General features: G+C 37.0%; 1 protein-coding gene across 1 annotated transcript in view; it reads right to left on the reverse strand.

Moving 5' to 3' along the window:
• Positions 1-1353: 1353 nt before the first annotated feature.
• LOC132132044 (integrin alpha-2-like) overlaps positions 1354-14792 on the reverse strand; it is a 94021-nt gene continuing 80582 nt past the window's right edge. The window contains exons 14-29 of the mRNA XM_059544215.1: positions 12794-12991; positions 12588-12718; positions 12050-12213; positions 11700-11959; positions 10045-10127; positions 9681-9822; positions 9338-9430; positions 9185-9261; positions 8883-8966; positions 8156-8258; positions 7929-8039; positions 7708-7818; positions 7374-7487; positions 7203-7292; positions 1803-1919; positions 1354-1719 (exon numbers count right to left, since the gene is read on the reverse strand). Of these exons, the coding sequence (XP_059400198.1) occupies positions 1624-1719; positions 1803-1919; positions 7203-7292; positions 7374-7487; positions 7708-7818; positions 7929-8039; positions 8156-8258; positions 8883-8966; positions 9185-9261; positions 9338-9430; positions 9681-9822; positions 10045-10127; positions 11700-11959; positions 12050-12213; positions 12588-12718; positions 12794-12991 (1974 nt within the window). The 3' untranslated portion in view covers positions 1354-1623. The remainder of the gene's footprint in view (positions 1720-1802; positions 1920-7202; positions 7293-7373; positions 7488-7707; positions 7819-7928; positions 8040-8155; positions 8259-8882; positions 8967-9184; positions 9262-9337; positions 9431-9680; positions 9823-10044; positions 10128-11699; positions 11960-12049; positions 12214-12587; positions 12719-12793; positions 12992-14792) is intronic.

Genomic DNA, 14792 nt, shown 5'->3' on the forward strand with positions numbered 1-14792 from the left:
TTAAGCTCTCAGGAAGAAAACAGACCCACGTGGCGAGGAGTTGAAGTTTAAATGTGCGCGTCCAATATATATATATATACATGGATATCGAGGTAAGCCTGCTTTTGATATCGGTTATTCAATTATATTCTCTGATCAGCCACACACAAGGCGAAAATACATAACCAATCACATGTGACGTAATCATTCATTGCATTCAGTGAACTCTATGGAAGCATATGGGTAGCAATATTCCATTTGGGATGTAATATGCAAAATGACAATGCAATATGTAAAATGACAATGCATTTCTGTATTTACATTTTCCAATACATTTGTGCAACGTTTGGTGCAAAATGAAAATTAAATTACATAATTTTCATTTGCCATTTCATACACCAGTTTTAATATGTAAATGAATACTAATTTTAACACTTTATAAGTTGCAAAATTAAAAATTAAAATGTATTACAGAAATGATTAGATATGTATAACATGTTCAAGCAAGAACTGTGGCAAAATTATCATTTAAATGCTATTTTTCTTAAATGCATTAACACTCACAGTCAAGACACTTAAAATTTGCATTTTCATTCAATGTCCCGCAATGAATGTAGCAAAATTCAATGTGCACATTATAAAAAATGCATTCCGAGCCGATCACGTCTCCGCCCCCTCCTGCCAATCACTGCGTGACCAAGGCGGGGCTTGCAGAAGGTCAAGAGACTCAAATCTCAAGAAGAGGATTCAAGTGAGAGAACATGGACAAGACATGCATTTTCATTGTGCACATTGAATTTAGCCTTTTTATCTGAAATGTATTGCTCTATGCAAGTTCTAAAACATAAAAATTATGTTAAGAGTAATAAAATGATCTACAAATAACAACCTTTAATAACAACATTATTTCCAAATACTCTAGAACAGAGGTGCTCAAAATTTTTTGAATACAAAGGAATACAAAATCATGCTTGATTAAGGGCCATGGACCAAAGGAATATTATATTAAAATGTAAGTAGTTCTTTCGGACATTTCGTTTCAATAAACCGGTTGAAAAAACGGTTCACCGGTTCTTTTGCGCTCAACGTAATGACGTCATTGCTATTGATTGCCCTTCATTCAAGCCTTCGGTTTACCCGCGCTCATAACACTAGCATAGAATCAGTTCAGAATCAATTATCAAAAGAATCAGTTCGGTTCAGACACCCTGTATCAGTCTGCTTCACGTTGAATCACGCATGTGCAGTATCATCAGCTCCTCGGTTCTGTACTGGTGATCTGAAAACAGATGGTTACATATATTACATTGCACAATTGTTTGGAACATGTTTGTAACTATTTTGATCTTTTTCAGGAAATATACGAGTCTGGGGAGCCGTGCTGGAAAGAGAAAAAGGAGTGTTTGTGGGGGGAAACTGGGAAAGATCCCAAACAAAGTTGAACTGTTAACTAGTATATGAGCTACAGTAAATCTCATGAAGCATCAAGAGGTTTTTATTGAAGAAATACAAAGCTTGGACAGTCCTCCTTTGGATGCCAGTGTTTCACTTGCTGCACTAAAATCAAATTGACATTTTTTGAAAACCCAGTCTGCTCTAAGAGAAGGAAGCAGTGATAATGCTGATTGAGACTCGACAGATTTCTTAAAGTGTCTCGCTGTTTGCCTGCAGTTTCTGATTTTCTTTTTCAGCCTCAGCCACGTTCATCATTGGTTGATAAATCCTCTCGAAGAATCCAAGCTGAACATAAACAATACATTGATTTTTAAAGGAAGACATTAAGATATAGACTGAATAAACTTTAAAACATAAAAATAAAGTACCTTCCAAAGCAATGCGACAGCAAGAGCCAATACCAACAGACCGGCGATAACGCTCCCTATGATGGCGCCCACTGGAACGTCCCCTTTAGCTCCAGGGTTGCTCACTTGGACTTTAATCTGCAAAGAAGTGTCTACTTGTAAATTTAGCTTACATACGTAATGACTGCTGATCCCATAGAGCAAAAAAAATAAAAAAAAATATATAGCCCAAACATTTTAAATGAATTTGAAATATACTGTATGCTGTAAACAGTTAAGCTGAATTGAATATATTTTTTAAACTGAAAATGTTTACTCGTATACCAAAAGCTCATATACCAAAATATATTTAAAAATGTATTTCATGTATTTTTTTTTGAAACTTTAAGCAACTTTTTTTTTTTTTAAAGAGACTCAAATGATGAAAGGAGAAAGATGCCTAACAGTAGTACAAACATAAAATGTGCATTAATTTGCTAGATCCAATTGGTCAATAATAAATGCACATTTATGATACAGCATGTTATTAGCTTGTAATTGTTGTTCAGTTAAAAACTGAAAAGGTACTAGTCATTTTCTGCCAGGATGTTATCCATTAAGTTCCGTTGTAACCCTGTAACCTTAAAACACAAAATGCAGTGTGGGATTTAAAAACACAGGTAAAACACGTATGAAAAATAAATACGGATTGTTCCTTCATACTAACAGTACATTGTGTCCTATTCTACACTGCTTTAAACTATAGTTGTTCAGAATATGCAGTTTTACTAGTTGATATGAAAATACAAAAAGTGTGTAACTGTTCAATAATTCAATGTTGTAAAAAAAAATCAGATCATAAAGATGTTACTTATGCTACTTTTACAATTTAAAATATTTTATGTTATTATAGATATTTCACTGAGATTTGAGTAATCTTGTTATGTATTCTAACGCTGTTTTGTGTCACGGTTAGGTAATGTCGTCATCTTGCTATGACATCACAACGTCATTTAGCAGCTTCTAGCACCAAATTGATCTGCATTTAGCAACTTAGTTGGCAACCGTGATTTAATTATAATTAATTTATTATATTCACCTTATTTTATAAGAGCATGCACGGCCATTTGTAAATTTAATGTCAAGCTTCCGGTGTCATTCGCTTTCAGTTATTATTAGCTGTACAAAACGGCTTACTTCCACATTTACATTTTTATCTTATTTATCTACTTTTTCATTTTTTGCAATATTGTAATGTATGTTCCTTGCTGATTTTTATTCAAATGTGTTTTGTTAACGTGTTACAGAGTTTATATAAAAATACATTCATACATTGTTTAAAAATATATATGTACTGTGTGTATATATATATATATATATATATATATATATATATATATATATATATATATATATATATATATATATATATATATATATATATATTAGTGGTGGGCATAGATACATTTTTTTAGTCTAGATTAATCTCACTGTGATCTTGAAATTAATCTAGATTAAAATGGCTTATTCGAATTCTGCCGAAGGCATTCAGAATATGTGTGCTACCCAAATAAAATTGACAAACAGTAAGTCTTTGAGAAGGGGTTTCTCAAGAAAGGTGGTGCATTAGACCAGGGGCTCATCTCCTGTTTCCAAAATGCATCACAAACTGCTTGAGAAAGCTGTAAACTAATTCCACATTGCACAAGGTGCAAACAACCTTACGCCTGTTTCTCACATACTCCGTCTGCAGTGCGTATGCGTTGCATATTTTTTTACGCACCCATGTTAATGGATTCCTGTAGCGTTCCAGGAGCGTTGCGTCTGCAGCAGTGTAGCGAACTGCAAACACGTCCTGTGTGAAAGCACATCGAGTCCGTGCTGCACCACTTATGTAACGCACACGGACTGCATACGCACTGCAGACGGAGTATGTGTGAAACAGGCGTGAGCAGGGCCGTAGCTGGGGTCAGCGGGGACCCGGTGAAGGTTGCACCAGTGGGCCCTGTTTGAAATGGTTTAATTTGTATGTTCATTTATTTTTATTTATTTGTGCTATTTACACAATGTTTAAGTTTTTTTCAAGTTTGTAGGTGTGAAGTTACAGAAACCAAATAATTAAATGTAAAATAGCACTGTATAGTCTTCAATGTAAAAATGAAATATACAATCAAACCTACATTTATTCAGACACCTTCAACATTTCTCACATTATTACAGTTTTGCTATATATATCAAAAATTATATCTGGTGTCTAAATAATTTTTGGTTTGACTATTAAAACTACAAAGTAATTCAGTCAAGAGCAGTGAGTGATTTTCATTTTCTTGGATTAATATAACAGCAGCTAGTAGCTAAATTAGGCGCGGTCACTTTAAGAGACGATGAATGCATCCAATGTAATACACATCCCATTTTTTTCCTCAACTGTTTACTTTCACTTAAGAAATAACTGACAGTTTTTTCGAGCATAATTTCCAAGGTGTATATTTTGACATATTTTGTATGTATTTGTCGGCACAAGAGGAAAAAAAGCAAATTCGATGTTCAAGTGTTTTGAGACGCCTTTCTCTGCGTGAGGGGGGTTCTTTAATGCTTTAATCTCACATGTCTATTGATATAGTTTTAATATCATATATTTAAGGCAATTGTTAGGGTTGTTTGTTATTGTTGTGTTTGTGGTTTCTTCATTTTTAATACGTTTTGTACATATTTTGGAACTATTTAGTAACATATATATATAATTTTTTTTTTTTTTTTCTTAAGAATTATTCCCACGTCTGTTAATATAGTATAAAATTACAGATTTTTGGCCATTGTTATTTTGTACATTATTTATTTATTTATATTTTATTTACAATCTTATGTAGGCCTATATTTAGGAATGTTTTTAATTTTTTATTTATTTATTTATTTTTTTACCACACAATAGATCTGGTATCAGTTTAGTGACTTTAGATTTGAGGAAAACAGGGCAGGTCTTAAAAAATATCTATTTCTGTCACTAATATTTACAGCATTAGCTTTCTACTCATTTTAGAGAATTCTGTTACAAGCTCATCCATGTCCAGTTCATGTGTTATTGCTTTTTCATGAGCTAAAAGCACAAGGTTTTTTTTCCTCTCATGAAGCATTGTTCGGCGGAATGGTGTCAAAATTCTTGCCAGAGTAGAAAATGAGCTCTCACATGAAGCAGTAGAGACACCCATGACTATAGCAGATACATACAATTAATGAAGACCTGCAAATGCATCTGTATTCCTGCAAGAGTTTGCAAACAGCAGAACATTCAGCATCAGATGGAAGTTTTTTTATACATCTATATCTGATACAGCTGTATCTAGTATGTTCAACATCTGTCGTCTTAGAGCTGCAGTGGCACATTCAGAACCTGCCGTTCTTGCCCTAACGGTGAAAAAATGACAGTCACCCTAGGATTCACAGTCCTTAGACGTTTTGGTTAGGGCTCAACAGTAGACATTTCAGTGCAGTATTGCTGAAATTCAATGTAATTTTCTCTGAGATTTTTCAGTGCACCAAGACGTCCCTGCACAACTCCAGCTGCACTGCACAAATCAACATGCTGAGACTGTAGGATGGCATGAGATGGTTTTAAAATGGCGAGAAGATGTATGAGAAATTTGCCAATTAAAAAAAAAATGGCATCGCTTCAGCTGAGAGAGAAGTCCGGATGATTCTTTTGCAAGGTCATCTGATGCATTATCATCATTGGCAACCTTAAAAAGAATGTCAAGAATGACTTCCTCATTATCCACCACACATTTTGTGACTTCATAATGACTTGTCCAGCGGATTTCCAACAGAGTTTTGAGATATGGGCTATTGTATCTCTGAGAGACAAAATGATGCCTGAAAAAAGAGTGCAGGGAGCCTGACAAGTCAAAGAATCTTTTAGCACAAGGTTCACTTTGAATCACATGTATGACAGTGAGGTGAAGCTGGTGGTTATAGCAGTGGATGTAGGGGATATGCCTGCCCAACCTTTGTTGTAATAAAGCCTGAACACCACCTCGCACCCCACTCATCACTGATGCTCCTTCATAACACTGGCTCATTATATTATCAGCACTGTATCCTGATTCAGACAAGTGTTGATATATTTCAGTAGTGATGTAATCTGCATCAAACTGCTGGAGTTCTAACAAGCCAATCAGATGTTCCTCTGGCACACAATTTCACACAAAATGAATTATAATGGACAAATTTTCAGTGTTGCACCGATCCCTTGTGCCACCACTTTTCAAACAGAATGCAGCTGAATCAGCAGTGTCATATTTCTGTTTTATTTATTTTTTTCAGAACCATGAATTTCAATAACTTCATTCTGGATGGTTTTGGAAGTGTACTTTGCATTTTGTGGGATACCTGATGTAATGTCAGCCAGGTATTTATCTTTTTCCAACGTGTATTTAAACAACTTGGCAAAAAGCCCCGCAGCTATGCAATCTTCCTCACTGTCACGTTTCACAATCTCCATGTAGTGGAAGCTCATTGACTGCTAAAAACTTCACAACACCTGCCATGCTTTTTATGTAATAGCGATCCTTTTCTATCAGTTGGGGGCCGAGCAAACATGCTACGGTCTCCCCTGACACCGATTGGCGGCAAAACTCTGTCCATGAGGTCGAGGCTTGTAAATGAGCTTGGCTGCACGCATGTTTTTGAAGACCACGGTCACGTTCTAATGCTGTACATGCTGTACATGTAGTATCTTATTAGGCTACTATAGTGTGGTAATTGAGTTCACTAACAGTTCTAATAAAGTGAATTGGCTGTTACTGTCGTTTATTGCTTTGTAATTCAGCACGTACGTTTACCTTGAAGGTTGCGAAGTGAATGAGCTAAGTCTGTCTGTCTCGGAGGGAAAAAAAGAGGGGGTTGGGCAGAAATGTGAAAATAACGTATCTGGAGCTGAATTGAATATCGCACAAATTTTGTGAATGGCTGTTATGTGGTGTGGGGCAAGGGTGGGCCAAGCCTCTGATTGGGTGGGCCAGGCTGGGCCTGGCCCCCCCGTGGAGCCGGGCCTGTTTCCGCGTCTTGTGTTTGGATGCTTTAATGTTTAAATCGACAAGCGATAAGGTTTAAAAACACGTGAAAGGGATAAGCTTTCGTGACGATGCGCAGCAGTGGCCCGTCAACTGTCCTGAGCATCTCTTTTAGGCTGGCCTGAGCCAGTCGGTTATATAAAATATCAAGGTGAAAGTCATCATAGCTTGCTTAGTATAGACCCAGCTCCCAACCCAACTTTGAGAATAGATTAACGGTGATATTTTTTTTTATCGCCCGATAAGAGTCTCACGTTAACGCAGCACGTTAACGCTGATAACGGCCCACCACTAATATATATGTATACACACACACACACACGCTTTTTGCTGTATATGATTAAAAAATAATAATAATAAAAAAAATCTCTACCTGTAGGTGTTTCTTTTCGATGAACAGCAGCTCTGGTCGAGATGTCTCTATCTCAGCTGTCACAGAGATCACAGTGTACAGAAAATCAGCCTTGAATGAACAAACAAACACGGTTAACCCCAACATTAGCCTAGACTGATACAAGAGAAGTGCTGAGATGTGTTTATTTACCATCGCAAATGTACCACTCCATATGTTTGTCGTTACATCCACATAATAATCATTTTTCTCCTCCAGGTCCTTTAAGACACACTGAACTGAGCGACATGTGGCTGTTTTGCAGTTCTGTGGATGGTGAACAGATGATCAGTACGAATGAAAATTAGGACATCCTGTTATTTGTAATAAGAGACAGGATCAATCATCATGCAAATCAACAAGTTTATCGATATCTAATTAAAAACATTATTACATAAATAATTATTACTGGGTTTCATACTTCATTCATTAGTACTTCCTTTGTTTTTCACGATCAATAAGCAAATGAAAATCCACAAGCACTGACCAATTCATTTGTTCCTCTGAAACTCTCCTCTGTGAATCGGGCTGGATAAGGTTTTTCAGTTATATTAAACTGGTCGATCAGATGACTGCCTGAACAATGGATGTTTTCAGCCTGTTTGCGGGAAATATCATGTCAAATCATTTCCACATGCAGAGACGTGTGTTCATGTTTATGATGGATTGTGTGTAAAAATGTGAGGTTTGTTGATTTTGGATCCTCACAGGTGAGGTTTTAATGCTGGTTATGTAGAGGAGAGGATTTCCTGCTCTAGTGCTGTTGGGCAGCGAGACAGTGAGGTAAACCAGACTGACTGGTACAGTTCCTGTAGAAACCTGGAGAAATAAATACAATCAGCACTACCTTACACTTCATTTTTCAAAGCAAACCAACAGATGGCGGTAGTGAACAGCCTGAAGGATTCATCCGTTTCACTACCACGTGAACTCACCTTTAACTTAAAGTTAAAATCTGAGCCGATGTCCTTGAAATTCCTCACTGTGGTTGTGAAATTGATATCTTTTTCAAGTAAATAAGCATCTATTTTTGATTCTCTGAAGAAATTAAAATATAATAAAGACATTAAGAGAGGACTTTTAGTCAAACATTGCGATGGGTTATCAAGTAGAGACAGTGTTGGGGAAAGTTACGAAAATAATACATTACAATATTACTCGATAAAAAAGTAACTAACTGTGTTACTTTCATTTTATGGCGAGTAATGCATTACATTACTTTTGCGTTACTTTCTGTCACCTTTCTGTTACTTTACTAGTTACTTGAAAAAGTAATCTGATTACGTAACTCGTGTTACTTGTTATACATTACCCCCAAAATTGAGCATAAATGCTACAACTAGCCTACACAACACACAGACACACACACACACACACACACACACACACACACACTTGCAAAAAGTGATTCTAAAAGAATTCTCATTCAGGATTCTTTACAAGTTTTCACAAGCAATGTTCCCATGCTTCCCAGTTTTTGATTTCCTGTGAATTAAAGCTGAATTTTCAGCATCATTGCTCCAGTCTTCAGTGTCACATGATCCTTCAGAAATCATTCAACAACAAGTATTAGTCTAATTGATCCCAAACTTTTTAGCAAAATGAATGCAGGCAGAATGCAGCAACCGACCAATCAGAATGAAGTATTGTTTCATGTCTGACCTGCTGAGGATAATCTCAGAATTGTATTGGACAGGAATGGAGACAGAGATCTTATTATCAGCGGGAGCTTCCTCTGTGCTGTCACTGCAGTGCAAATGAACCAATGAAACAATGATTAACAGAGCAATCTACTCACAAATAATCCTGGATCACAGACACTTACTGCTTAAAACTATTTTCACAGTCTTGAGGGACTGTCAGATGTTGGCAATTCTCTAAATTGCTTTTGTAAACAAGCATTTGAACAGCGATGATACAAAACCATGATAGTCATTAAAAATGAATTGGGTAAAACAGTTTACCTTAAAGCTTCGAAGACAACATTGGCATTTTTTTGAAGCTGATTCAAGTTAAATTCAAAGTTGACCACAAATGTAACCTATGAAAAACATACAAAACCATTACAAACATATCAGTCGGATACTGACATTAGTGCTCATCTGTGTATGTCTCACCGATTGGTCCGTCCTCAGCACTGGATAACTAACTTGGCAGATAAGTGTGTATGATTCTTTCATTAGAGTGCACTTCACCTCTGCTCCTTCAGTCTGCAAAATCAGATTGGATAAGCAAAAAATAGCTGGTTTTAAACACAAGAATGTGTGTGTGCCATAAAATATGCATATTATATTGCACTTAAATTAATGTTAGAATCTTCTATATGGAAGTGTGAGTAAGATTATTTAAGGATAGAGGAGTTGTCGAGTCATAGTTCACCACCCAGGTCCGGCCCAGTTTTGTACAGCTTGTTTTAAGAAGAATATAAGTGATAAATTGTTTGCATTAGTTATGAAGTACCTGTGGTGTAACAGAAGAATAGAACAGGTTACTGGAGTAGAGGGCCGACACTCGAGCATTGTATGCATTTTCCTTCCTGTTCATCACGGTCACAGTGAAGGAGAGTCTTCTCTTGTTCTTGCTGACTACCAGTTGAGTTTTGCTGGAAATAGTAAAAAAAAAAAAAATAATCTTCCATACCAATTATATATAATAGCATTTTTACACAATTTATTTAAATGGATATGTTACCAAAGGTTTTGCAAAAGAAATAAGGCGCTAGTTAATTAGATACTCGCCAACACACTGTATTTAATATTTTCTATAAAAAGGATTAGTATTTTTTTTTGTCCTGTTTAAGTCACATTGTTTGAGGGAATCTTACCTGAGTCTCTCTTCACTCTGCACAGTCAGAACCAAGTCACTGAAGCAAACGTCATCTTGACCACAGTCCTTTGAGAACGGTATCTTGACCAAACCAAACCACAGTGAGGATTTAGGAACAGTTTCCTGGACATTATTCTGAATTCCCCTGTTCTTAATGGACTAAGCCAGTTTTTTCCACTGGAAAAAAATAGCTGCCCACTGCTATGTGTGTGTGTGTGTGTGTGTATTTGGATTGGTTAAATGCTTATTTAAATGTTTAATAAGCAAATATAAACCAATTCTAAAATTATATTTCACTGGACACTTTATTAGGTACACCCTGCTAGTATCAGGTTGGACCCCCTTTTGCCTTCAGAACTAGCTCAAGTCTTCATGGCATATATTTAACAAGGTGTTGGAAACATTCCTCAGAAATTTTGGTCCATATTCACATGATAGCATCATGCAGTTGCTGCAGATTTGTTGGATGCATATCCATCCGAATCTCCCGTTCCACCGCATCCCAAAGCTGCTCTATTAGATTGAGATCTGGTGACTGTGGAGGCCATTTAAGTAAAGTGAACACACTGTCATGTTCAAGAAACCAGTCTGAGATGATTTGTGCTGTGTGACATGGTGCATTATCCTGCTGGAAGATGCTATCAGAGGATGGGTACACTGTAGTCAAAAAGGGATGGTCATGATCAGCAACAATACTCAAGTCGGCTGTGGTGTTTAAACCATGCTCAATTGGTACTAAGGGGCCCAAAGTGTGCCAATAAAATATCCCCCACACCATTACACCACCAGCAGCCTGAACCATTGAGACAAGGCAGGATGGATCCATGCTGTCAAGTTCTTTACACCAAATTCTGATCCTACCATCTGAATGTCGCAGCAGAAATCGAGACTCATAAGACCAGGCAACGTTTTTCCAGTCTTCAATTGTCCAGTTTTGGTGAGTCTGTGTGAATTGAAGCCTCTGTTTCCCCTTCTTAGCTAACAGGAGTGGCACCAGGTGTGGTCTTCTACTGCTGTAGCCCATCTGCTTCAGGGTTTGATGTGTTGTGCGTTCAGAGATGGTATTCTGCATACCTTGGTTGTAACGAGTGTATATTTGAGTTACTGTTGCCTTTCTATCATCTCTAACCAGTCTGCCCATTCTCCTCTTACCTCTAACATCAACAAGGCATTTTCGAACACAAAACTGCCACTCACTGGATATTTTCTCTTTTTTGGACCATTCTATATAAATGCTAGAGATGGTTGTGAATTTCCCAGTAGATCAGCAGTTTTTTTAAATACCCATGCCCTTGAGCAAGGCACTGAACCCCCAGTTACTCCCTGGGCACTGGATATAGCTGCATAATGCTCTGGGTGTGTGTTCATGGTGTGTTCACTAATCACTGCTCTGTGTGTGCACTTGGATGGGTTAAATGCAGAGCACCAATTCCGAGTACGGGTTACCATACTTGGCAAATGTCACAACTTTCACTTTTCACTTCATTTTCACTAAAAAAGTGGCTGGTGAGTGTATATATCTATTTTGCCAACATTGTTTAAACGTTCCTGAAATAGTTGATGTAATTGCTTAGATTAATTGCATATTTTCTTAACACAAATCCTTTACAGCAAACCACAGGTACTTACAACTCAACTTCTTGCAACACTCACAAAAAACTCCCATGCAGTAGGACTGAAGACATCCAGAACGGGGTTGGCGTCTGGACGGCTAACAACTATGTCCACACGCAAAGCAATCGAGTTGACAAGGTCAGGGGTCTCCTGCACATACAAGTCATGCTCTTCACATAAGTCCTGCACAGAGACGCTGATGTCTTTCTGGACGACTCGATCCAAGTTGCTGAAATGACCTCTAGGGCTGACCCGAGATGACTGTAGGTCGGCATCCAGGGTCAAGTTGTACTTGATATCTGTTTTTATAAAAGAAAGTTCAAATGTATCAATTCCTCAAACCATGTGTTCCTCTCCTAAAAAAAGAAGACTAGAATCAGTATCCTTACCCACTGGCCCCAGTGGATTTGCTGGTTTAAATGTTGCTCTGAAACACACTTTAGCTTTGAAGCAGGACACCTGCCTCCCGCTATAGCGACATGGTTTACTCAGGATACTAATCTTGTCAGGGGTAAAGGAAACCTTCGCCAGGACGACTGCAACTCCTCTACTCCTAAAACCATACGAGAGAGTTCAAGAATGCATCAATTAAGAAACAACCCTTTGATTGATTTATGGATTTGGAACAAACAGAAGAGCCCCACAGAAAGCTGATGCTTAGAGGATTGCTGACGTGAAAAATGGGATTCCAGAGGACAGCTAAAGTGATCATTTCCTTGGCCACAAACACATCTACATATCCCACCATAACTGAGCCTGTCTCTGTAACTGTTCTGCACTTAAATCAATTGTTGAAGGTGGGCTGTTATGAAGTATTACAAAATGAACATGGTATTGTGTTACATGGGTCTAATCTAGCTGTTTTACACCCCCTCAAAGTATGAAAATCAGTTGGTAAAATGAAGCCTGATATTTTCAAATTCTTACCAGAGTTGGACCACTTTCTCAAAAGCCCCCACTGCCACATCTGGGATAAAGTCTCTGTTCATATCTCTGCTGCTGTCCAGAGAGCGGCCGAAGAACTTCAACGCTGGGTCCAGGTTCGTTCCAACAATTTTCTGAATTTGTAAGAATTTTCACAATTTGGACATATATTGAATATGTGTTGAGGACTCCATGACGTTTGGTTCTACCTGTGAGCTCTGCTTTCTAATGGTTTTTCTGTCTCCATAGTAGATGTAAATGGCACCTTGGCCATTGCCTTCCAGCGGAGCACCAACCACCACATCACTGAAGCCATCCAGGTTTAGATCGCGGACGACAGTGATTGCTGTCCCAAACCGAGCATTTTTCAGAGAACCCTCCAAGAAACCCTGGTTTCTCAAGATACCCTATTAAAAATAAATAAATAAAAACAGAATATGTCAGTACTACTAGCATACAGTCTTTAAACGGTTTATGAAATACATTTTTCAAATTAATACAAATTATATACACGTTCAAAAGCCTGGGTTCAGTAAGATTTTTTAAAATAAATTAAAAATGTTTTAAATTTATGCAGCATGGCCACATTAAACTTACCAAAAGTGACAGTAAAGACATTTTTAAAGTAATAGTTCAACCAAAAATGAAAATTTCATGTTTATCTAACTACCTCAAGGTCATCCAAGATGTAGGTGACTATTTTTTCAGTAGAACACAAATGTAGGTTTTTATGAAGGTAATTTAATGCCTAAAAGATTTGCATACACAGGGTAGGAGTTGTGGAAGTGTACATAAAACTGTAAGCGTAAAAAAAATTGCAGGCACAAGAGAAGCTTTGTAAAGCTGTAAATCACGTTTCAAGTGTAATAAAGAATTATTTGCAGGATTTTACTGTTGCTTGTAAGTGTAATTCATGTATTGTGAAACTGCAGCTTCATGCTAACACAAAAAAAATATGATCTGCGCTTACACTTTTGGCATGTTGTTTTTGCCAAAATATGGTCAAAAGTACTGTAAGCCTGTGAAAAGGGATTAACACATACATTAAAAATAAAAATAAATAAATGACAACTTGATTAAAACATGATACTTTATAAGTTGTGTACCATTAGGTTATGTGTTCATAATGAATTTCGAGCTGTGTAGTATCCTTTTCTTCCTCAACCAGCTATATATTATGTATTAGTTTATTGTAATATTGATGATACTTACATATGGCCTAGTATCTGCACTATTTTAATGCATGTATAATTTCAACAATTGTTTTAATTAATTAATTAATAAATTAATTTATTCTTACTTCAACATGTTGTAATTTAAGGGGATTTTACTAAATATAACTAAAAAATGTCTTAACTTACTTATTGGGAACTTATTCACAATTTATCATCTGTAAACCATTGTGTGGCCCCTAGATCGCTGTTTAGCTATATAAACATTGCTGTGTTTGTTAGTGATGGGAAGTTCGGTTCTTTTCCGCGAACCGGTTCTTTCGAATGGTTTGATTCAATAAACTGGTTGAAAAAAACGGTTCACTGGTTCTTCTACGCTTGACGTAATGACGTCATTGGCGATGACGTAATGGCATCGAGTCTATCAAACATTCAAATATATAAAGTCAGTAATCATAACTTTAGTCAGTTAAAAACCTCATAATCATGTAAAGTTTACAATTAAGTTTTGCAACAATGCACACAAATACAGTAACAGCAATAATGTGCATAAGATTCTCGGTTCAGTGTACTGGTGATCCGAAAACCGATGCAACCGGTTCTTGACTCAAGAACGAGAACTGCTCCAGCAGTGGGTGTGTTCGTTCGTCATCTGGCTCGGCTCGGTGTTCATCTTCAGTTTTCTCTTCACAGCAGTTCAGTCAGTGTACTGTTTGAATACAGTGCATGGATTACTCCGGGATATTGGTTTGTTTGAACTCAGAGGGAGTGTCAGCCACATTAAAAAAGTTAACAGCTTAAGTCATTTGTGGATTAATGCTTATTGGAGACACAAACCGGTTCAAACGATTCTGTTTGGTTCACTAAGAAGAACTGGTTAAATCAAACAATTCATTCGCGAACCGGACATCACTAGTGTGTGTTCCCTAGTGGCTGAGATTGTTGGATTCCTACATAATTAGTTACTTTAATTTGGATATATATTAAGATTTTTATCAAAGTTTTATTATTTTATATTGATTTGAAGTGAAGTTTT

Source organism: Carassius carassius, chromosome 49 (genome assembly GCF_963082965.1).
Source record: "Carassius carassius chromosome 49, fCarCar2.1, whole genome shotgun sequence".
In the NCBI taxonomy this organism is placed as follows: domain Eukaryota; kingdom Metazoa; phylum Chordata; class Actinopteri; order Cypriniformes; family Cyprinidae; genus Carassius; species Carassius carassius.